Raw genomic sequence first — 23851 nt, 5'->3', positions numbered from 1 at the left:
CCACCTTTTGACATATGAGTAGCAAATGGTTCTAGTGCTGGCCAGTATTTCTGAATGATCTGACATGCACAGCATTTCACTGAGATGGTCTTTAGATTTAGTTCTCAGATCTAGAGCTTGTAGAAAATGATTCTTACTTATTTTAAAGACAGGACCTACAAATTTAAAATGGATCTGCTCTCATTAGAACTTTTTCACCTATGCAAACATACCCACAATCTTCCTCTACCCTCTTTCATATGTATATTTGTTGTTAACCACTGCCTGAAAAGTGGATGCTTTATTTGAAGTCAAATGATTTTATCAGCTGCGCCATCTTAACTCCTTTGCTCACTTTGTGTCCAGCATTTTAAAGCTGTTTCCTTTTAAGTGAAAGTGGACAAATACTGGCAGGCTGAAGCAGACAAACAGCATGAAGATCCACTTAGCTGTGGTTAGTGGGTGTCCCTGGGGAGCAACAGGCACACTCAGTGCAGGGAAAGCAGGGATGAGGTGGAAGGGCTGGCAGGAAGCTTTAAAATGGGAGCAGGGTTTGCTCTAGTGAAGAGCTTGTTGTACTTCAGTGGGTCTGAAACATAGAATGGCAACTTGTTTGACCAAAATACCTTCTCTTTTACAGCAAAGAAAAGGTGGCCCCACAAGGTTAACACTGCCATCCAAGTCCACAGTAAGTTAATCATGTCAATAGAAAAACAAGCTTTGTCTTTCCGTATTTAAACATTTGATTTATGTTTGCCATGTGGCACAGTGGTTTTGGGCAGTTGAGTTGGGAGCCATTCCACTTGCTCTGTCAACACAACTGGAGTTTACACAAGTGAGGGCACATTTCTCCTCTTGGGTCTGTGCAGCAGTTTCCAACCAGACTGTCAGATTTATAGTGCTGAGCTGATTTGGAATGGCAGATCTGGGGACAGAGTTTTGCATTAAAAAGGCAAACTTCACAGTGTCCAGTTCTGGATTTTAGTCATGGAAGTCTCAAAGAGACCCATCAATTTTGCATTTAAGCCTGGTGCAAAGCCAGACTAACTTCACTGAGGCCAGGTAATGGTGCTGAGCACAGTTAGGACCTGGACCTTGTGGTTACATCTTCATGAAGTCTAAAGACCCATCTTCAGCATTTGTTCTGACACTGAAGCCTTTGTGTCTCATAAGGATTCACACGCAAAGGACATTTTTGTCCTAATGTTTGGACAAATTTTTCCCAGGGTGTGTGAAGCAACGCTGCCACAAGAGCTCAGCTGCTTGCCAAACAAACAGAAACTGCTCTGTGTGGTTCCCTGTTACTGTAAACAAGTGGAGCAGTTGTGCAACTCGCTCTGGTTACCAGTATTGGGGACACAGGCTGGGGATCCACAATCTCTCACCAATCTCCTGTCGGCTTTCAGGATGCAGACCTGGCCCGCCTGCTAAGCTCGGGATCCTTTGGAAATCTGGAAAACCTCAGCCTGGCCTTTACCAATGTGACAAGTGCTTGTGCTGAGCACCTCATCAAACTGCCTTCGCTCAAGCAGCTGAACCTGTGGTCAACTCAGGTAAGTGCTCTGCAGCCTGAGACTCAGAGCAGGAACCAGTGCTGACTAATTCCGAAATTCCGCATTACGTCAGCACTAGAAGAGTGTGTGAAGAGGCTTGCTTAGACCATTTTGTCCTCCTGCTATTTTTACAGGCCCTTCTTGTGGTTTGTCTCATTTTGGCAGCTGATGTTTTTTCTCTTCCCCTGCCCCCCCTTTTTTTTTTCCAATTTTTAATTTTTATTATATTTTTAATTACAAAAGGGTTGCTGCTATCTTGGGTTGAGTGTTCCAGTTGGACATGGTTGCTGCTGTGTACTGAGTAGACCCTGTGCTGCTGTTCATCTGAGAAATGCTTCTGCTTTCACCCATTTAGGATGACAGAAAGTGCAGCTCGTGTGGTCAAGAAAAGCAGAGAGTCTGTGCCTTTTAGGCAATGAATTGCTTGAAAGCTGATCAACCCAACAGCAACAAAAAGAAACTCAGATAATGAATGAGTTGAAGGAAATTAAATCAGAATGTGGTTATTTTGTAAACAAAAAGAGACCAAGTTAACTGAACGAATTATTCAGCTGTTGATTGAAGGATCTTTTAAAATCAAATTTTTCTTCTACTTTTCCCTGCTAGTTTTTCTCTCTGAGATTCTCTACTGAATAGGTTTTCCCCATTTTCTGGTAGCACCTATTTGTAGTGCTTGCTGAAAATATTATTATTGTCAGTGCAACCACAAAAAGCAGCATTTTTTAAACTGAAATGGCGTGTAAATATTTTGTTTTATTTTCCTAACTGCTATGTATCCCAGAAATGTTCTTTTTTTTTTTTTTTAAATATGGAGAATATGAAGTAGAGACTGATTGCTCGCTTGTTTTAAGACTGTTTGTATCGCCTCCAGATTTGTCTTAACAATGTAACTTCTGCATTTGGAAAACTTTGGTGCTTCTTGTTCAAAATTAGTTTGATTTCACTGAACAAAGAGCCTGCTTTTTCTGTGGTTTTTCTTTTTTATTAAAAAAGAAAAAAAAAGTATTTGGGTTCCATTTTATTTTGCGATATCCTGGTTTCCATTAATCCAGAATTTAGAAACAGCCGAAACCAAGTGGGTCAATAGAACAATTACCAATCAATAGCACATTGTTCTTGAGACCAAAATAGCTAATTAATACCACTTGCACTGTGCTTTTTTTGTGTGATGTGGTTGGGAACTGGCCGAGGCTGCCATAACCATCGTGTATAGCCTGGGTGGGAGCCCACTGGTACAAAGTCTGGGCTTCAAAGGCACCACTCTAATTAAGTGATGGCCTGTGGTTAAATGCACACAAGTCACTTAATTTCTCCATTCCCCGCCTGCAAGACAGGGATGAAACTATTTGCTTTCTCTGCTGTCATCCGTGCTGGCAGTGAGGGGTCGGAGCATGGCTGGGAGGGCTCAGTGCACACCCCATTTCCATTTTCCCTGGTGCTCCTGCACGAGGTGTGTGTGCCCCGTGTGACTCAGCTCTGCTTGTGTCCCTCAGTTTGGTGACGCTGGGCTGCGGCTCCTGTCCGAGCATCTCACCATGCTGCAAGTGCTCAACCTGTGCGAGACGCCGGTCACGGACGCCGGGCTGCTGGCACTGAGCTGTGAGTGACAAACGGGCCTGGGTGGGACACTGGTGTGGCTTCTGAGCAATTCCTGTGGGTTCCGGCAGGAGATGGAGCTCTCAGTGCTTCCGCAGGGATTTAGGCCAGGCTGTCATCTTGGCTTTAATCTTCCCTCCTCCCTGCCCACTCTGGCTGTGGGATGGTGACCTGAGCCTGATGGCACTGAGTGGCCTCATGTGGGCTTTGTCCTCCTGGGCCATGCTCTGGATCATTCCTTCACTGATGGCATTGTCTCCATCTCACAGGGTGACCTGTTGCCCAGGGACTTCCCAGATTTCTTCCCCTCTGGGTGGGACCTGCCCTGCCCTTGTGGTGCAGGGAGGGGAAGATTGCAAAGCCATCTGGCAACTTCTCACTCAGTTCAGCAACTGAGTGCAGCAGGTTCCATGCTCTTCCTGGCATTTTTTGTTCCTTCATTTCTGGGGAGGTGAAACTGTCCCTGTTCTTAGTTTGAACAAGGCAGGGCAGAGCAAGGCACTCAGGATTCCCTGAGCACTGAGCTGCTGGACGTGCCAGAATGAAAGTCCCTCCTGCCCCCAGCATGCATTAGAAACATCACTGTTGGGTTTAAAGGGCTACTTTAATAGGCTTGATCCTACGCAGACGTGCCAGACAGGCCAGGAGTTATGGCTCATCTTAGGAAACTATTCTGCTAAGTACTGGAGCCTATAATGGGAATGGGGGGAGGAGAGGGAGGACTGCCAGATCAGCACAGCCCCTGTGAGCACCACACAGAGCACTGAGAACGGGCACTATTCAGAATAATGTGCAGGAAACCGATTATGAGAAGTTGACTGAACTCCTTTGAAGTCAGCAGACTTAAGCATATGCTTAATGGCCCTTCCTAAATAGGGACTTTTTCCTGGATGTGGGCCCAAACAGCTGTTCATCCATTTGTATTTCTATATTTTACACTATTCAGCTTTTTCCTGGGAGTGCTGCACATAGTCATGTCTTGTTTATGCTTTGGCCTACTGTAAGCATGATATTTTAAGAAAATGCAGCATGATCATAAATATCTGTGTGTTTTCTCTTTTAGCCATGAAGAGCTTGTGTAGTTTAAATATGAACAGCACCAAACTTTCAGCAGATACCTACGAAGATCTCAAGGTATTTGTAAATTGCATCCTCTAAATATGAGAAATAGCTGTAACAAGAGCATGGTGGTGATGCCTAGGGCAGAGAGAACTGACCCTGTGGAGTGGGTAGCATGAAAGTTATCTGAAGAGGGTAAAGTGGATTATTTTGGGCATATAATGACTGGAAGCAGCATTGTGGGGTTGCTGGCTTTGATGGACCCAGGAAACATTTAATATACTGAATGGAGAAGTATGAGATAGAATCAGGAGCTCAATCTTTTTGCCAGTGCTATCAACGGTAAAGGCTTTATCAGTAAAAGTTTCATAAATAGAAGCATATTGATTGTTTCTGATGAGGATACAGAGACAGGTACAATCTATTACACACCATATCTTGTACTGTTAACAGGACCAAAAGGAGCTTGGGTGAACAGTATCACAGGGCTTTGATTTGGAATGCAAAGGGAGAACTAAAAGCATTGAGGAAGATTTAAATTTATCTTGACACCTCTAGGACTGGAATTGGGCTCTAAGCAGAAACATCTGCACAGATGCCCAGTTCTGAAATCTGACTTGCAATGTCTGGTTTTACTGTAAGTTTATAATGACTTAGGCAAAACAGTGTAAAGAGCCAGGGTGTAGCCCCAGGTGGTTTCAGACAGAGCTTGCCTGAGATGTGTTGACTTTCATGACTTCATGTGGACTCTGCCTTCATTCTGCTGCTGTTTGAGTCACATCTCCCAGAATCTTACCTTAGAGACCCGAGGACTCAAGATGAAACTTGACATTTGCTTGTCTTGGATGTTGAAACAGATTGGGCCAGGTTTACTCAAAAGGTCACGACCTTGGGTTGAGTCTGGAACTTGAAGCAAGTCTTGTAACTGCTCTGCTTTCAAAATTCACTGCAAACATCTATCTTTGGTTCTGGCTGTGGAGCCAGGGCTCCCCCAGGGACTCAGCTGCAATGCTGCTTACATGGAGTTTTCAAGATCAAGTTTTCAAAACTTGTGTCACAATTGTATATGCAAAGAAGTCGTCCTTGGAATTAACAGCTGGCTTGCAGATGGGTTCACACAATGGAGCTTGTATCAGGCCCCAGGCATTTGCAGACAATCAAGGTCAATGCTGTATTTGGCCCAGGGCATTGAAATCACATCTATTGAAAGGCTCCCCCAGTCCCACCCCTGCTTCTGAGCCCCTTTGCCACTCACTTCTTACTGAAACTCCCATTTTCCTAAGCAGTTCCCTCTGCTCTGGTATTGCATTAATAGTCCTTAGCAGCAACTCAAGAAAGTGATTTGCCAGGGCAAACAGCAAAACTGGCTGTGAGCAAAGTCCTGATGATTGCAGAGAATTCAGAAAGCTGGGAGAACAGGCAGGCACCACTTTTTTCCCTTTCACCTCTTCAACTGAGATTTATTTTGGTGGCCATTTTTTTGGCCTCTTGTGTATGTTCAAAAGTAGTAGTTTCTCTCCCTGGGGTACGTGGTTGTAGGTTTGTTAGGAGCAGTTCAGACTTCAGAGAATGTATTTTTGATGCAATCTTTGGTTCTTCTCCCCTTGGTCTGCCAGAGCATTTGGGGCACAAGCCAGTGATGACATTTCCTCTCAGCTCCATCCCCCGCCCCACTAAACATGCTTGCACACACACAGACACCCACATATGTACCAGGCAGGCTGAACCAGACAATAAATAAACACCCACTACTGAAGTCATTATTGCCTAACTGAAAAATTATTTGCTGGCAGTGTCTGTAGGATTATGAATAGCTCTTATCAAAATATGCATGCACATAAATCAAGGAGTGAGGTAATAATGACTCCTAGAAACTTCCAAGTCCTCAATTATGCCCTGGCCTAATTAAACGTGTTTATTTGTTTTGAGAGAATTAGCTGTGCAATTATGGTCAGAGAGCGTGGAAATGGGATTGACAAGTAGGAACAGCTCAAACAGCCCATCCCTGGCTGCCTCATGTGGGGTAATTCAGGAGTGATATGGCCAAAAGCAGTGGAGTTGTGGAAGGGAGACCACAAAGACACCAAAAGTTGCTAATGCTCTACAAATTGTTCTAGTACGTGGAGGGTAAAAGGAGGCTGAAGGAGGAATGTGTTTCTGCCCTCTGCAGTGTGAGTGCACTGCCTTCAAGGCAGGAGTTGGGCAGACACATTTTGCTATAAGCATTTGTATAAAAGTGCAGATCAGGGTCTGATGTGGAGCTGGTGGCTGGTGCAGGGGTTTTAGAGCAGGTGGGATTTAGTCCTGTGTGTCTGTAAGGGCTCAGCCTCCTGTTTTATGCACCACACCTACCTGCTCCAGCTCCCTGCTGAGCTCAGCGCTGGGCCCAGGGTGTCACACCTCTTCCTGCAGTTGGTGGGTGACACATCAATCCTCCCAGTTTGCTGGGAGGTGCTTTGTCCCTTTCCAGAGCCCTCCTCCATATTTGGATATGACCTCTGAATTGAGAACATCCAGGGATTATTTCCACACAAGAGCTCCCAGGACAGAAAGCTGTGTCTGCCCTTTACCTCTCCTGGGCTGCCTGTCACCTTCACCACCACCAGTGGGGCTCCATGCTTCCCTTGCCAAGGAGAGGTGCTTTCAACCTCTTTTGGGAGCCCACATTTGAAATACAAGTATGATCTCAGAACTGAACAGACTTTCTGTCACACAGAAAGTCACAGGACACAGGTTTTGTTGGCCTTTTTCTCCCCTGGGCAGCCAACCATCAACACCACCAGCAGGGCAAGGAGCTCTGCTTCCCCAGGAGGTTCTGTCACTCCCCTTCCCTATCCCTTCTCCAAATGTGGACACCATTGCTCAGTTAGGTCAGTATAGGGAATGATCCACACAAGATTTAACTTTTTACCTGAGCACATTGTTAATTCTGACCTTTTCCTCCCCTCACAGGCTAAACTCCCCAACCTGAAGGAGGTGGACGTCCGCTACACCGAAGCCTGGTGAGCTCTCCCTGCCTCCGACTCTTCTCTTTTGCTTCTCGTGAGAAGGAAAAGATTTTTAAAACAAACAGATTGACACAAACCGGAAAAATAACTTTTGGCCAATTACTGTAGAGCAGTGAGTCCGGGGACTTGGTGGCAGGAGTTGTGGTTGTGGGGTAGCAGAGTGGAGTGGTGTGTGTTGCGAGGACGGGGCAAGCCTGGACCCCGTTGGATTCTTTCAGCTTTGTGATTTCAGAATCAACATAATTTAAATTGAAAAGGAAACAAACAAACAAAAAAAAAAAGGACTTTGTAGCAGCAAGAGGATTATAAAGAGGAAAAAAAACACCTTTGTGGATTTTATTTGCCTTTGTGTTTTATGCCGTGTGGAGAAAAAAAAATTATATTCCTTTGTCCTTATTTACCTGGGTTTCCATGTCTGGCACCCAGCCAGCCAGAACTCCTCTTTCACCAGTTTTGCTCCAGAAAATCAAACTTACAAAAATCTCAAGAGAAGAAAACCAAAACCAATATGATTTTCACCTCCCTCCATGTCCTTGCAGTTGTTATGCAAAGTGATTTTGTTGTACATAAGATTTACATAATGCACCTATTTAAGAAAATGGTTCACAAATAACAGGTCTGGGACCTGTCTTTTATTTATGAATTGTTAATTCTTTTACCCTTTTTTTGCGTATAGTACTGTATAAACTAGTTTGCTGTCTTGTTGTTATTATTATTTTTTTTTAAGGAAATGTCCTCCTTGAAGAATTGCCTTTTAGTAATGCAAACTGTATTATACTCCCTCTCTGTCAACATTCATCGCGTTGTCTTTTTGATTTCAAAATGCCTCAAATGTTATCAAATAGGAAGGAAAATCTCTATCAAGGGGGGCATGGTTGTTGGGGGAGGGGGTGCAGGGATTAATAAAAGTCACAATTCCTTCCAAAGTCTGAAAACTTTCTTTAGTCTTTCAAGCCATGTCAGGTTTAAACACAGGGGATGGGGCAAGACGTTTATTTTGCCAATGGGGTGTTTGCAAACTGTAGATTTTACACGTTGCCTCCGTTGTTTTCTGTTTACGTCCGATATTTCAAAAAGAGAAAAAAAAGCTCTCCCTCCACTTTGTGCATCAGCTTTTTCTGGGTTTTTTCTCCCCCTCCCCTCATTCCCTCCCCTGTCCTGTGCCCCCCTTCCCTGCCCTGTTCTGTGCACGCATTGTTCTGCATGTTCCTCTGGGGAGACTGAGGAAATCGCGGTGTTGCTGATCCGATAGCTCTGACCTGTCTGTAAATGTGACTGCTACATTTTTCAAATTCCACAGTTGCTTAGAAGATGATTTTTTAAAAATTGTGGTTTCTTTTATAACTATGCTGTTGACTTTTTTTTTTCATAATGAGCCTTCATTGTACAGAGCTGCTTATTTAAAAAAACAAACAAAAACAAAACAAAAAGAAGTTTTTTCCTCTGTTTAACACTTTTATTTTATTCTTCAGCACCTCAAGGTTTCACATACAGCCAATGTAATTTTTTATATATAAATATATATATATTTAATCTTATTCAATGGAAAGCCAAGCTTTTTGTTCAGGTTTTTTTTTTTTTTGTTGCTGTGTAGACAACCATCCCAAATTACATTGTTTCTCTCCTTTTTTCTTTTTTTTTTTTTTTTTTTTAATAATGTAACAGAATTTGAGTCTTAACTCATGTAGTGTGTCAGGTTTTTTTTTCACCCCCTTCAAATCCCAGACTGTATGAAGATGCAGTATGGGAAGAAAGAAGAAAAGAAAAAAAAAGAAAGAAGACAAACCATGCCAACATTTTCCTTAGCACTGTTGCTTTTACCAATGGTTTACTACTACTGTTCTGTAGCTGTGTACAAAGAGATGTGAAATAATTTCAGGCAAAAATAAACTGTAAGTGAATATCTTTTAGCTGCGTGCTTTGTGTTTTCTTTGAAGGAGGTTTTGGCTGGTCGGTGACGTGGGAGGTGCAGACTCAGAGCAGGGAGACCAGCAGGCAGCCACAGCCTTTGCCAGCACTCCCCAGGCTCCAGGAACCACCACCTAGAAGGGAGAGAAGGATGAGAGCAGGAAAAGGAGGAGGACAGCTGAGTCCCTGTGTTCTTGCATCCCTCCCCAAGCCTGTTGTTCCCTGCGCTGTCCCCAGTCCTTCAGAGACTCCAGGAGTCCTTGCACTGCCCATCAAAAGAGCTGCATTGGTGGGGTGTTGCTTGCACTGGTTGTCTGATGCAGGCAGTGCTGGAAGCACTGGGGCATCTCCAGGTTTGAGAGAGGTTTCTGTGCATTCAGGAAATGCATTCAGGTACCTCTCAGGGCAGCATCCAGAAGCAGGGATGTGCTGTGTTTGCGTTCTGCTGTGCTTGGTGAAATGCTCCAGGCTGTGGGCTGCCTGCCAGCATGAGACCCAGCTGGAGCTCCACAGCTCTGCCTCCATGGTCTGCACAGCTCCTGAACCTCTTCAGCTTTCAAACAAATGGGACCCCTGGAAACCAATTCCTGCAGAAGTTCTGAGAGCTGCCTTCATCACCTGTGTTACCTGACTCCTGTACTCTCACTGTTGTCTGTATTTCTGTTCTGTTCCACAAAAGAGACCTCAGAACATGGAGACACAAGGGTTTGTACTGTGCTTCCAGCCAAGCTAAGAAGTGCTCACAGGATGACCCTTGATAAAGAGAATAAACTGTCTTTTTTTTTTCCTTCACTGAAACCAGACAGCTGTATCTGAGTGTGTTGGGCTTTTGGCTCTTTCTTCTTGAGCAGTCACTGCTGCCTATGGGCTGTCCTGCCCTGGCTACAGCAAGCACTTCACAAAGCCTTTCTGAGCCCAGAAGAGCCAGAAATATTCCTGGGACATTGCATGAGGGACTGAGAAATCGCCCAAGAAAGGAGAGCTTTAGGCCTTGGTGAGATGAAGATGTATTGGATACAGCTTCTCATCCTCTCTGAGCTTCCCAGGCTCTGCCTTTGGGGGAACCAGCAGCAGCATTTGGGTTCTGCAACCTCAGCTGGATCATCAGCAGTGGGAGAAGCCTGGACTTCCAGAGCTTGGCTGAGATGCCACGTGAGTGACTTGGAGTGAGCAGGGAATGAGCATGTGTGAGATCCTTCAACCCCTGCCCTGCTCCTGCCTTCTGCAACAGCCTCCACAAAACTCCTCCTTCATGCTTCCTCCCTACTCCCAAGCCAGCAGGATCTGCCCCTGCCACGGCAGCAGGTGGAACAAAGTCTGGGTGAGCTTGGAGGAGATCAGTGTGGTGTCAATAAAATGGGACTCGGGGTCTGTCTCACCTGGCTGGAGCCATCCCTGTGCCTTTGGTGTCAGCCAGTGGCAGTGACAGAGCAGCACTGGGAGGCTCTCTCAGGTCTGTGCCAGAGGAAGGATTCTCCTTTGGGTTACGGAAGGAGGGGATTAGCCATGCTGTAATAGAGGTGCTGTATTTTAGCTTGGGCTCAGGCTTTTCTGAGCTTTTTGTCCCAGAGCACAGGGCCTTGGAGCTGGCTGGTGGCTTCCCCTGGATAATGATGCCTTTCTGCTGTGCCCAGCTGCTCCTCACTGATAATGGAGCCATTCAAAAGCTTCCTGGTTCCATTTGGGAGGTGACTGCAGCCCATCTTCCCGGGAACTCGGAATGCCAGGGGCTTGTCCAACCTGCAGCTCTCAGCTTTCAACCCAAACTCATACAGTAACTCTGAAGCAAATCCAAAGAGCACAAAGCTGCCACACTGCCGAGTTTCGGGAGCAATTTTCTCCTGTCCTCATTAAAACCCTGTGGTTGTCCTGCCTTCCTACTGCTGCTTCCACTGCTCCCAGCTGCCTTTGAGTTTCAGAAGACCAAACGCAGAGATGAATCTCACAAAGTACCTTTGCCTCCAGTTTCCCAGCTGTGTGGATTCAGCTTATTTGTTGCTCAGAGAGTGAAATATATGCCTAAAATCCTGAGAATTCAGCATGGATTTGCTTGTAGGGGAGTAGTGGAGCAGCTGCTGGCTTGAAGCATTGTCTGGTGGGATTTTTTACCAGGTAAGAGCTTGGTGTGTCTTGTTCATGTGATCAAGGTGGATGCCAGGTTATCTACAACTCCCATCCCAGGGGACCCAGCAGCAGCTGGACCTGTTCCCTTCTTTGGGATTTGCACTCCCCTGATGGCTGGGAGCAGCAAGACCCTCCTCTGTCATGTACAAGGATTTTTAATCTGGAGAAAGAGCCCCTTGAAACTTTCCAGACATCTCTCAGCAGTAGGGCAGTAAGTGCTGCTAAGGGCAGTGCTGACCTCTCCCAGCCCCTGGAACACCAACCAGCTGTGCCCATTAGAACACATCACTCTGTTCTATTGCTGTGTCTTGAATTTTTAATGATTTTTTCCGACTAAATGGAGTAACCATATCAAAATATTTATTTTAAGTAGATGTTACAATGCCATTTTTTTCCATTTTCTATTGATGGGGGAAAAGCTTAAGTAAGTATTTAAGATTAGCCATTTTTATTGATAACAGATCTTAGAATGTCCTTTTTGCCAGTAATATCAAACATGCAGGTATTTTTCCTGCTAGCCTGATACCTGCTTTTTTTTTTTTTCAGGTAATCTCACTTTCATGCTTTTCATCAAACAGCCAGAGCAAGTACTGTAATTTTCCAACAGGCCCTATCAGATTTTAAATATATACATACCCAAACCTCACAGAGATCTGCTGGCCATGGATGAACCTTGGTGATGTAAATACATGTATTTTCCCTACCAATCTGTACAAAGATCCAAACAAAGCTCTCTGTAGGAGAGCAGAGCTCCCAGTTTGTGTTCAAACCCTTGAATTGGTCTCAGCACCTCAATTCACCAGTTTGCTTCACAGATCTGCCAGTTGATATAGTAACCAGTTTCTTGTTAATTTTTCTTCCAGCTGGGATAGGATATCAAACATTAATCCTTTAATGCAGCATAAATTTGAAGTTGAGTTGTTCACAGTAGATTTTGAGACACTTCTAAATCTTAGCAGGCTCTCCCACCCAGAATCTCCCATTTTTAAATAAAGCTTTGCTATTAAATCCCTGCTTTTGTATTAAATTACATAAAGTCCTTTTAAAAAGAGAAGTTTGCTTTGAACATGAGGTCAGAGACCCACTGATTGTTTCATTTTAATGGAAGTGTTGCTGCTGTCTTTGGTATGCACCGAACCTCCTTCTATTGAAATGCTGAAACCTTGGCTTAGGGACATTTTTCTTTCTATATTTTACCTATTATGATCCCATAAAGGATAACTAATGTTAGTGACTCATTTGCCAGGTGCTTTATGATCTTGGGGCTAGGTTTGGTTATTTACTGCTGCAGAGAGGCAGAGTGTGATTCCTGAAGGTTGCAAAAACACATTTATCAGGTACACTTCAAATTTCACTTTAGGCCATAATGTTAGAAACACACAATCTGGGGTTGATGGTTGTTTATAAAACAGAAAAGGTATTGTAAACCTGCCTATTGACTGGGGTTTTATGTCATTCTCTGATTCTGTTTTATCAGCTGTCTCTACTCCAGGCCTGATGGATGAGGAGGAGTGGAAGGGCTGGGGGAGCATCCCTGTGCCTTCATGCCTGGATGGGACCCATCAAGATTCCTTTCAAGGTAAGGAAAAGAGCAGATTCTTCTCTGCACGATGACCTAGTGTAGGAGCAGGATTTGTCCAGTGTAACAGCAACAAAATAAATCAAACCTTTATAAAAATCTCAGCTGCAGCTGGAACAAGCTCCCTGTGACCAGGGGCAGGGCTGTGAGGGGCAGCTGGGAGAGCCAAGCTCAGCCACAGTGCTGCTGCTGCTGCCCTGACTGAGGTGAAATGCTTGTTCTAACATTGCAGTGAACTCGGTGGAGTATTTTTGGCTGGAACAGTCTGACCCAGACTTCTGCAACAGTCCACTATTAACTGATAAGTTAAAGGAGGCTCAGGGGGATCGCGGATGTGGCTAACGGGATGAAATTCATGCCTGGAGCTCAAGCTGCCAGAGGGCTGAGTCTCCTTGCTCCAGCCTGGTGAAGATGCCAGGTCCTGCTCCTTCACAACTCTTTTGTTCAGAAAATGTGCTGGGTGTCACTGTCAGAGGGACTTTTGGTTTAGAGCAGGGGGAACCTCCCCAGGACAAAGCTCCACCACACAGCCAGGGCCATGCATGGCCATGGGATGCTCACCAAGATTACATCTCTCACTGAGACGTGGAATTTCCTCTTGGGGGGTCCGTCTGGCTCCTCCTGAGAGGAGTGCAAGTGGTGGTGGCTCTGCCAGAGTGCCTGTGACAGTGAGCTTGTGTTCCTGCAGTGAGAGCTGCAGAGAGTGAGGTGTCTCCTTGGGTACCAAGCTCTGCCCAGGCCACCTCCTTGACATCTCAGGAGCTTCCAAACCACCTTCTTTGGGAATAGAGCTGATTTGTGAGGGCAGGGAAAATGGGTCGGTGTGCACAGGGCAGAGAACAATCCTGAGGGGTGTTTCCAAAATGCAGCCCCATCCCACTGCTCCCCAATACCTCCAAATGACATGAAGAAGGGTCTGGGCTGGTGGACATCCCTGGATGCTCCAGCAGGCCTTGTGCCAGGGTAACCTCCTGTGAGAAACTCTCAAATAAATAAATAAAACCTCCAAACCAGGGAGGGGGGGGGATAAGAAAAGAGAAAAAAAGTTGCAGTTGAGGTTGAGGCTGCTGCAGAGCTGATGACATCAATGTTTCCATGGCGACAAAATCTTCACTTAGGTATGGTGAGTGCCCTGAGCTTGCGGCTGCCAAGGAAACCCGCCTGAGCTCAGCACCAGCACTGCGGTCCTGGGCCTTCCTCCTCCTCCTCTTCCTCATCCTCCTCCTCCTCTTCCTGCCCTGCTGCCCAGGGGCTCTGAGCTGCACCCTGCTCCCTGTCCCATGTGCAAGTTAGTTGGTGAAATTGTCCATTTTTCATCCCCGCTGCTGTCCTGGCGCATCCCGGAGTGATCAGCAGGGACACGGGGGCTCTGGGACTGTCCACTGCCACACCACCAGTCACCTCCTGTCCACTGATGGGCTCCAACATCTTCATGGTGGCCAAACAGAGCTCTTGGCTTCCTGCAGCTCGTGAGTGAAGTTGCTTTGGGGTTTGGGGCCTGGTTTGGACTCACACCTTGCTCAGGGGCACAGGGAGCCCAGCCTGGCGTGGGGATCCTTCCTTTCCCAGGACAGGGTGTGGTGTGGCTGCAGGATGGCTGTGGAGGAGCAGGTGAGTGGGACATTGTCCATTCCCCCATGTTTCCAAATGCAGCAGGAAGCAAACCCATCTGTGGCCACTCCTTTGCTGGGAGGTTTTCCCAGCACAGCATGGGCTTGGTCTGGGTAGTTTTTTTTCCCTGTGATTCAGGTTAAAAACTTCTGAGTACCCACAGCGTCAGAGACCACCCCCAAGGAGAACCAGGGAAATTCATGAGATGACAACAGTGTTTATCCTCCCCCACCATCACGTTTTCCCTCCTCTTCATTAGTACAAATGAGCAGCTTCTCCTGAAGTTTGGTTATTCTCTAGAAATGCGCTGAATTCAGACAAGAGCAGCCATTAGTCACCAGGGTGAACCCAGGGCTAGCGAGCAGTGAGTGGAGTGGTGAAAAATAATTGGCAAGAGGTTTGGATCTGAATAAAGTCCTGATTTGAGTGCTGTGCTCAGCTGAAGAAATGCCATAGCTGGCCAGGTGTGAGCACCCTGACCAGTGCTCCCACTGCAGTTCTGATAGCCCAGAAAGAGAAACATCTGGCATGTGAGACACTGCTGGTGCTCAGGGGTCTGTGATCCATCAGGCTCTGATTGCACTGCCGAGATCCAGGCAGGAAAAGAAAAAAGAAAAAGGAAAAAGGAAAAAGGAAAAGAAAGGCAGTACCAGAGCAGAGCTGCCAAATCCCACATGGCACCAGAGAGCCAGCCTGATGCTCCCACCCAGGGCACCGAGGTGACAGCAGAGCAGGTGACCAGGGGTGACAATCACCTCATGCCACTTCCGTTTTGGGGGAAAAAGACACAATTTACCAGGAGGCAGAACTATGGGTCAAGGAAAGCCCAACCTGCTGCTTGAGGCTTTAAAGGAAGTCCCACAGTTTCACAGTAAAATGGCTTAATTTTATCCCACAGCTGTGGCAGGAGCAAAGGCGATTAACTAACAGCAAATCTCTTGAGAAAATGAAGGATTTTTTTAGGCCTGATTTTTTGAGAATAATTATCAATTTATTGATATCCCTTCAAAATAATTATGAATTTTACACAGTACCAGACCTCCACTACCTGATTTCTGGTCACAAGAGAGGAGTGTAGTCAAAGGGAAATGACTCACGGCTGCCTGTTGTTGAAATTAATGAGATATTTATCTGGAAATATTCTTGTCAGTGGCTTTTCCTTGTATTTTGAGTGAAGATAACAGCATGGAAAACATTGCCAAGACAGTGGTGTCCTCACTGTGGTGGCTGCAGGGACAGGAGGATCAGCTCTGGTATGTGGAGAATCAGAGGAGTGATGGGGTTCAAGGCCAAGAAACCCCTGTGTGAATGTTCCAGCTGACCTGCTGCAGGAAGCAGCCTGTGGTGACCCCACAAGTGGTATTTACTGAGGACAGAAGTGAGAAATGAGATGACGCAGAAAACCAGAAATCAGCTGTGAGACCTTGGGATGGGTTCCTTTTTTAAAATTATTCTTTTCCCATCCTTAGAAAGCCCTTTCACATCCTGCATTATCTTGCCTGCAAGCAGCAGCTCTTCCAGGAGATTTAAATAGACATGGAAGAGAAATCCTTCCCCTGCCTGCGCCCGGGGTTACCCCACACGTCATCCTCCCGGAGAGAATCAGCAGTGGCCGTGTGAGCAGAGAGGCTGAGCTTTCTGGATTGCTTCAAAGCCCTGCTCTGCCAACCAGCTTATTGATCAAGAGGAAACGTCGGCGTTTGAGAAGCTTCCCCAAAAAGGCACGGAGCCTACTCGGCTCCCGTGCGTCAGCGGGGATGTTTTTATCCGCGGGTTTTCCGGCGTGTTTAACACAGCCGGGTCGTCCAGGAGGGACCCTGGCAGAATCTCCCTGCCGAGTGACTCACACTCGCACATCATGGGAATATGGGTTGACTTCAACATACTGCACTTTTCAACTCTGATTCATGCCACCCCAGGAGAGTAAATAAGGCAACTGCACACATATCTCGGCCGTGATGAGCTGCCTTCCCACTGAAAAGGTGTCAGGGAATGGTGTCACCTATAGCTTAGCCAGCAATTTCCCAAATAGGACAAAATGTCTCTTTGCATGTACATGAGTCCCCTTGCAGTCCAGGGTACCTCCCCTCTTGCACGTTGCAGGAGGTCTTTACTAAACCAAAGATGCTCCGCCAATTCCAGTGAGCTTTTTGGCAGGCTTGCTAAAGCCTGGGGACATTTATTTGCAATCTGGGGTTGTCACTTTTTGGGCAGATCGTTTCTCAGCAGATCACTTCAGAAGGGTGACTTGAAAAAGCAGAGAGCCTCGCTTGTCTGGATGATTCCCAAACGCAGGGTGAGCTGGGTCACTGCTGCAGAAGGCGTTACGTGATGTGTTTAGCACCATAGAGACAAAAATCAGGAGCATACTTTTTTAACACGATCTAAATGAATTATGTATCTGAAATCAGTTGTTTGGGGAAAAACTCCAAGTGTCATTATTGGTACCTGAATGGTGGTGAGTCACCAAATTACATCCTTGGGTTGGGGAAACGGGGAGCTGAATAAATGGATGTCTAGTTGCCTGTTAAGCCAGTGAAGCAATCCAGCTAAAGCACCTCCTGTACCAGGCAGATGGTTTCTTCAGTATGATTTCACTCCAATCCTGGCTTGCAACATTGCCAAGAAAGCCCAAGGAAAGTGCACAGGTGCTCCTTACAGCTCCCATTCAGCCTCTGCAGGCGGCGGCAGCCCCTGCCCTGGGTCAGCTCTGGCAGCTCCCTCCAGCACATGGCTCTGCAAACCCAGTGACTCAGCAGGAATATCTTGGCAGAAATCATCAAAAGAAGGAAGCCTCAGACATCTCCTGATAGCAGACTGTGGATTTGTGCTTTTTATTTAGCCTGATCTGTCATTAAGACCATGTAGCTATCGGTCTGTGCCTGGAGGGAGCTGGATTTCAGGTGATTTTTCTGTTTGCAGGCTGCTGAATGTGTTCTTAGGCAGGTTAGCCAAACGGAGGGGCAGAAGCTATTGAATAAGCATTAAGTGAATTGGGGGCTTAATTCTCAGTGAATGCCAGCTCCTCCAGTTCTTTTCTCCCTTAGGCTTTAATAAAAATCTCAGTCTTATCCTCAAACCTGCAAGAGAGAAATATCCCCAGCAGCATAATTAGCGCGTGCTATGCCACCACTTACAGTGCTGTAATATTGTCTTTCTTTCAAAATAAATAAAAAAGGAAAGAACCCCCCCTCATTTGATTACATGTTCTGTTCTTTCCTCCAGCCCTGTCAACATGAAGCACAGAGATTGCCTAATCTGCTCTCGTTATTTAATTACTTGACTGCTCTGGCTTCTGGCCGTAACCCATCACGACTGGCACCGCATTCCTGCCCAGCCTCAGGCATCTCCAGCTCCGGTGGGTATGGGGATTGTGTCCTCACATTCTCTGCCTGTCGGCTGTGTGAGTGCTCAGCCAACACCAGAGTAAGGACATGGCTCGGATCCAGCCGAGGAGCGATGTGCTGGGAGCCCAGCAGCCAGGCCTGGGGTCCCGAGGGGACATCAGCCAAGCCCTTGAGGAGGAGACAAGTGGAGGCATGGGGTGTCCACACCCTTCCTGGCATGCCAGCTCCCCGGGAGTGCCAGCTGGGATTTGTGAGCTGGTGTCCTCCCTGTGCTCTCGGGATTGCTGCTGGCCCTGGGGTGCCCTGGGGCTCAGTCCAGCCGCGGGGAGCTGAGCTCCAGCCCTGGCACAAGCCCTCCTCTGGCCAGCCAACCTCTCCTGCCCTCAGGGGACAGCTGCAGCCTGCGTTTATCTGGGGGTGGTGTCTGTCTGGGGTGGCATCTTAATCCAGCCACTTAAAAAAACAGTAAAAGTCCTTCTGCTAAAATGCTGCTCAAGGAAAGAGAAAGGAGCCCAGCTGTGTGGCTCAACAGCATGGATAAGAGTTGAGCTTCAGTGATGTTATACCAGATGAATTTATCCTCTCAGCCTTAGTCAAACTGTCTGCATACCTGGTCCCTAAATCACTGTTTTCATTGTCTTGTTATTTATCTCTCTCCCTCACAGAGCTATTAAAGTTCTGGGATTAAGGACATGAAATGCTCTCCAAGACAGAGTCTGTGCCCTCTGCTGTCGACAGTTTCCCCACATTAGGCCCTCAGCTGCATTGCTGTGTAGGCCAGAGAAGGAAATAAGGAGAACTTGGTTCCCCCAGCTTGAGCCTTGAGGCACCTGGTGCCTTTCTTCCTCTGCCACTCGCCGGGAAATGAGTCACCATCAGGATGGCATTTTCTGCATGAAGGTGGTGTAGCTGTGGGAAATGGACCCTGGCAAAGTGGTGGAGGTTTGATGGCACTTAGAGCCACTTCTGTCAATAGCTTTGCACAAGCACTTTGGTTCTTTACGGGTTTCATTCAGTGAACAGCTGCAGGGGCACAGGGTGATGTATTTTCCACCAAGGCAGTCCCCTTTGCCTGTGCCTGAGCAGCTTTGCTTTGGGGGATGGACTTTGTGGGGCTCCTGCACTGAGGCTGAATGCTGCCAGCACCAGGACTGTAACACATATGTGGGAAACCTTTGGAAAAGAAGGGATTTCAGCTGAAATTTGGTGCTTCTTAGGCTTTGAGCATCCCCACCTAAATTCCCAGGGGGCTGAAGGATGAGGCGCCTGTTTTCCTCTGTTCTCATTTAATTTTTTTTCCTTTGTTTGATCCCCATCATAGCAGCTCTTGGGCCCAGGCCCAGCACTTAGCAGCAGTAGCACAGGAATTGATTTCAGCAGAAGCAGACAATTTCCTAAATTATTAATGTTAATAGTGGACAAACCACAGGACACAAGCAAAAATATACAGAACAAAGAGCTGAAGAAAAGCAAGAGGATGGCAGCTGGAACCATCAGGGTGATGAGAGACAGAACAGGGATAGAGAGAGAGATATCCTGGGTGACTGGGACCAAGATGGAGCACACACAGAGAAGGTTTTGGGAAAATCCAAAAGCAAAGCAGTGCACCCCTTGGAGAGATTCCCAATTGCTATGGATACAGGCACTGCTATTATCAGGGTTTTATAACAAGCAGCTCACACACAGAAATTTCTACATGATGAAAGATCTGTGCCCCATGCCTGTATTAGAAACCTGCTGGGGGGGCAGGGACAGTCCTGTGTTGTCCCCAGGCTGTGCCCTGCCCCAGGGGGAGTCCCTGAGGCTGCCCAGTCCCTCTGACACAGGGTAGCTCCTTGCCAGCCTGCCTGGCGCGTCCTAGTTGTGTTTCTCAGAACCCCTCCGTGTTTCAGCTGATTTGCTTTGACATCAGCAGCCGGCAAGAAGTTCTCTGTGTCGGGGTGCGTGGGAGTGCTATGTGACACCTTAATCATGCTAAACAGGAACACACATTCAGATTTCCTCGGCATTTCAAAGAAATGTGATTTCCTTTGTGCTGCAAAGAAAGAGTTGACTTGATTGCGACTCTCTGTGGAGATCAGCTCTGGTGCCTGTGAATTAGGGTGCCAGGATCTCATTCTGGGAAAAAAAGGGAGATAAAACACACCAGGCTTTTGAGCTGCAACTATCAGGGTTAAGTTTTTTGCTGGTAACTGGGGTCCATTTTGAGGAGACCTGTTTAATTCAATTGGCCAATGTATCAAGAAATCAGATTTTGTTCAAAAATTAAAATTTGTATCCAGTCAAATTATCATATCATACTGAAATATGTATACTGAAATATCATACTGAAACCCAACTTCGGAAACAGTTATTAGTCGTTTAGCACAGGCATGGGAAACTAATGCAAAGTCCAAAAGAGTGATTCACTTGTTAACATATTTCTCCTTGCCGTATGGGTGACAAATGCTTAAAATCTCAGTGAAAACTCAGCTAGGGATGAATATAAATCAGTACAGATATAAGTGAGCATTTGCTGACCCAGATGAAATGGAATAATTGTAGGGAGGAATCATGAGAGACCTGTAAGCAGAAGGCCGAGTGAAGAGCGATGGTGACGTAGGATGGGATTTTATAGCTGGTGTTATTTGTGATATGTGGCAAGGCCATTGGGAAAGCTGGATTTGCTGGTGTGCTCATCCTGCTGACAGCACCACTCACTCAGCTTTGCTCATTCAGATGCACAGGGCTTCTTGGATACTCAACATGAAAATGCTTCCCATTTTTTTGTGATTTAAGAAATAACCTTACCAACAGTACATTTGGTAAATTACCACTCATGGTAATTAGCAAAACTCCTGTTGGATCTGATAAATGGATTTGAATGATTATACTCAATTTAGCAAAGCTCTGTGTTCCTGCTAGGTATGTTTCATGGGTCTGAAATGGGGTACTGCCCACAAACCCCTGTCAGGGGCACTGAGGTTTGTCACGGCATTCACCAGACATGTGGTAATTGTTGCTGCCGAAGAGTTTTAGTTTTCAGCACCAAATTAACTGTTGCCTAACCCTATTCAGATAGCGTGCAGAAAAAGTAGGTCACTCAAGACAGCAGGTACTGCTCGGCTTGGAAATCCACTCCTGCACGTTCACAGTTCAGCAGCTCCTCTAGAGGAGGGATCACATCCGTTGTCACCAGGCTCCAACCCAAGCTGCTGCCTCAAAACAGCAGTGACGTGCATTTCTCTCCCCAGTGTAGCATGAGGGTGCTTTTCCTTTCCCAGGTGGGCTGCTCTGAGACAGGAAATGTCCCCTTCCATCTCCAGTGGCAATGATCTTCCTGTTTAAATTGAGAGCTGATGATAATCTCACCTTGCTCTCTGAATCAGGGTCTGGATTTCCAGTCTCACACTGGGAAATGACACCTCTGCTCAAGGGGAAGCTGGAAGGAGGATGAATTTCTCTTCCCATGCTTTGGTCTCTTGTTCCTCTGTGATGTTGCAAAAGCCAGGTGCTGCCCAAGAGCAGGATAAGCCCTGCTCCCTGTGGCTGCCAAGGGCTGCTGGGCTGCATGGTGGTGTCCAGGGACAGCAGAGCAGTCCCCACAGAGGTGGCCCAGGAGCTGGCTGCTTGGTGGAACAGCACTGCCCTGGAGAGCAGGACAGTACAGACCAGCAGAAGCAGGGTGGGCTTGTCCTGGGAGTCTCTAAAGAGGAGTTCAGCATTGGATTGACAGTGTTGGATGTTTGTCCACAACGAGCTGCTCTTTCCCACGGTGCTCAGGCATTCTCCTCAGGGGGATTAAGTTCATGATTAAGCATGATCAGTTCTTGCCACCCAACCCCTAATATTTTGTGTTCTGAACCCTGCCTGCTGGGCTGGGGTTACCTACCCTGGTCACCTGCAGGGAATCAGACCCAGGCAGGAGCTTTCTACAGCTCCCTCGCTGCACCACCGCACAGTCCAACACCCAAACAGGTTTCTCTCACCTTGTGCTCCTGCTGTATTGAAGTCTCCACATTTAGTGCTTCTCTGCCTGCCTGGATGGCTGGAGGCAGACCTGTGATGGCACCTTTTGGGACAATTGCAAAGAGCCAAGGGTTCTTAGTCCCCCAGCTAAAACACATCCACTCTCATCGTGGTACAGGTTGGAAGGTGCCACTGCTCCCTCTCCCTGCATGGAGCAAGGAACTCTTCCCCCATTCATTTGTCAAATCAATGTTGTTTCAGAGCTGGGGTTAAGTAGTCACACAGAATTACCTGTGTAAAAATACAGTGCAGGGAATGTTAGCTAAGCTTCACTTAGATCACTGCAGATGTGTTATTTTGGGACACATTCATACTGTGCAGTCCTTATTCAGACGAGACTGCAATTGACGTAATTTTTTCCATAATGTTGCTTATATTTGAAATCATATCTATACATCTTGTACAAATCAAACTAATAATAAGCATTTCCATGTCAGACTCTACTTATGGATTAATTTTGGAATTTAGTTTATAGACACGATTTGACTTCAGTGGGATTTATGTCCCTAAAAGGACTGCAGCAACAGGGGACAAATGTTAGAAAGTGGCTTTTTGTCTATAATTCAACATCTTTGTTTGTGGAACCCTGAACAGTGTTCTAATCTTCCATCTGAAAACTGCCTTGTCACCTCTTGATTTACAGAATTTTCCTTTGCCTTGCTTCTCTACGACTCGGTATTTCTTTCAAGGCAGGTATTGTCAAATCTCTTTCTTGAAACATATAATAACCACCTTTTGTATTGAACAGGCGTATAAATTACTCAGCTTATATGACAGAACAGAAAATAAAGAGTTGAGTATCTGGCAGAGGTGCCGAAGAGTGATGTTATTATAACCTTACCGTGAAAGGTTTGCCAACAGAAAGTTACATATCAGTGAGGTAATCAATGACAATATTCCCTTTATTACATCAAATACCAGAAAAGATTATTGTAGGATATATTTCCAGACAAAGCACAACTCTCTTAGTGGGATGCTCAGTAGCCATCCTTGAGCATCACAGATGGGATTCGTAGCTTAAATAGACCTCAGGCAATGAAAGACACATGATCACAGGGGTTACCTGCCAGTATTACAGATTTATTATTCAGATATTCTTGGGAATTTTCCCAAGATGTTTGTTTTTAAGTGGGAAAGAGTGTTCCTGCAAAATTAATATCTATCTCACAGATTTTTCAAATTTTCCTTCATGAAAATTACACCAGGAGTGAAATAGCCATTTCAAGGTGGAACAGTCCAGATGAAACTAATTCACAGTGCTTGGCTTGGAGCAGTTTGAAACAACCACCCAGCCTTACCTGAGCCACTGACAGACATATGGGATTTATGTTCAGGTACTTTGTCCCTCCAGTTTCTGTGAACAGGCTTGGCTCATCTTCTGGCTGCAGAAAGGCATCCACCCTGGCAGCCAGCAAACTCCACGTCCCTGGGCAAAGAGATGCAAGGAAGCAGAATGTACCCTTGTAGGAAAAACTGAAGATTTCAGTTGACAGGGGAAAAGAAAATTATAGGGTTTAGAGGCAGCTGAGAGAAAAGCACCTGTATCAGCCCATCCACGTCCTGCTTCTCACTCAAACTGCTCAGCCCCCTTTAAGCCTCCGAAGCAAATGCAAGGGTAATCAGGACAGCCCAAAGCAGGCACGGAGCAGAACCCCAAAGCATCATCTCACCAGCCCCGTCCTTGGTGGCTTACTGTGTCCTGAAGCAACCCTATTACCCAGGGAATGGTGGGGATGGCCAGCCCTCCCCTAAACATCACCTGCAGCACCCGATCAATAACGAGCAGCTTTACCGTCAGCGCTTTCTGCTTGATTTATCGGTGCTTGGAAACATCAGCTGACTTGGGATGGGTTAGGATCAACCCGGCTGGAGTGGAAAAGAACAAAAAGCCCTTGGTCGGCGTTTATTGGCGGCTGGGATTTGGTGCACGGCTCCACCTCATGGCAACTGCACGCCGGAGCTGTGGTTTGGCCTCGCAGGGTGAGAAATGACAGCGTTTCCTTCGCTGAGTGTCACCAAATCAAACAGACTTAACAAAGACTGGAAACCAGTCAGGTGCAGCCGAAATCTTGGTGTTTT

General features: G+C 46.5%; 1 protein-coding gene across 1 annotated transcript in view; it reads left to right on the top strand.

Annotated features, from left to right (window-relative positions):
• CMIP (c-Maf inducing protein) overlaps positions 1 to 9105 on the top strand; it is a 128375-nt gene extending 119270 nt beyond the window's left edge. Inside the window, exons 17-21 of the mRNA XM_085071471.1 lie at positions 620 to 667; positions 1386 to 1532; positions 3026 to 3131; positions 4192 to 4262; positions 7140 to 9105. Coding sequence (XP_084927597.1) covers positions 620 to 667; positions 1386 to 1532; positions 3026 to 3131; positions 4192 to 4262; positions 7140 to 7193 — 426 coding nt within the window. The 3' untranslated portion in view covers positions 7194 to 9105. The remainder of the gene's footprint in view (positions 1 to 619; positions 668 to 1385; positions 1533 to 3025; positions 3132 to 4191; positions 4263 to 7139) is intronic.
• Positions 9106 to 23851: the final 14746 nt, after the last annotated feature.

The sequence above is a fragment of the Lichenostomus cassidix genome, chromosome 11 (genome assembly GCF_008360975.1).
Source record: "Lichenostomus cassidix isolate B80296 chromosome 11, HeHo_3.0, whole genome shotgun sequence".
NCBI classification, from domain to species: Eukaryota; Metazoa; Chordata; class Aves; order Passeriformes; family Meliphagidae; genus Lichenostomus; species Lichenostomus cassidix.
Note: the sequence above shows the minus strand (reverse complement) of the source record. Positions and strands in the feature narration are given on the sequence as shown.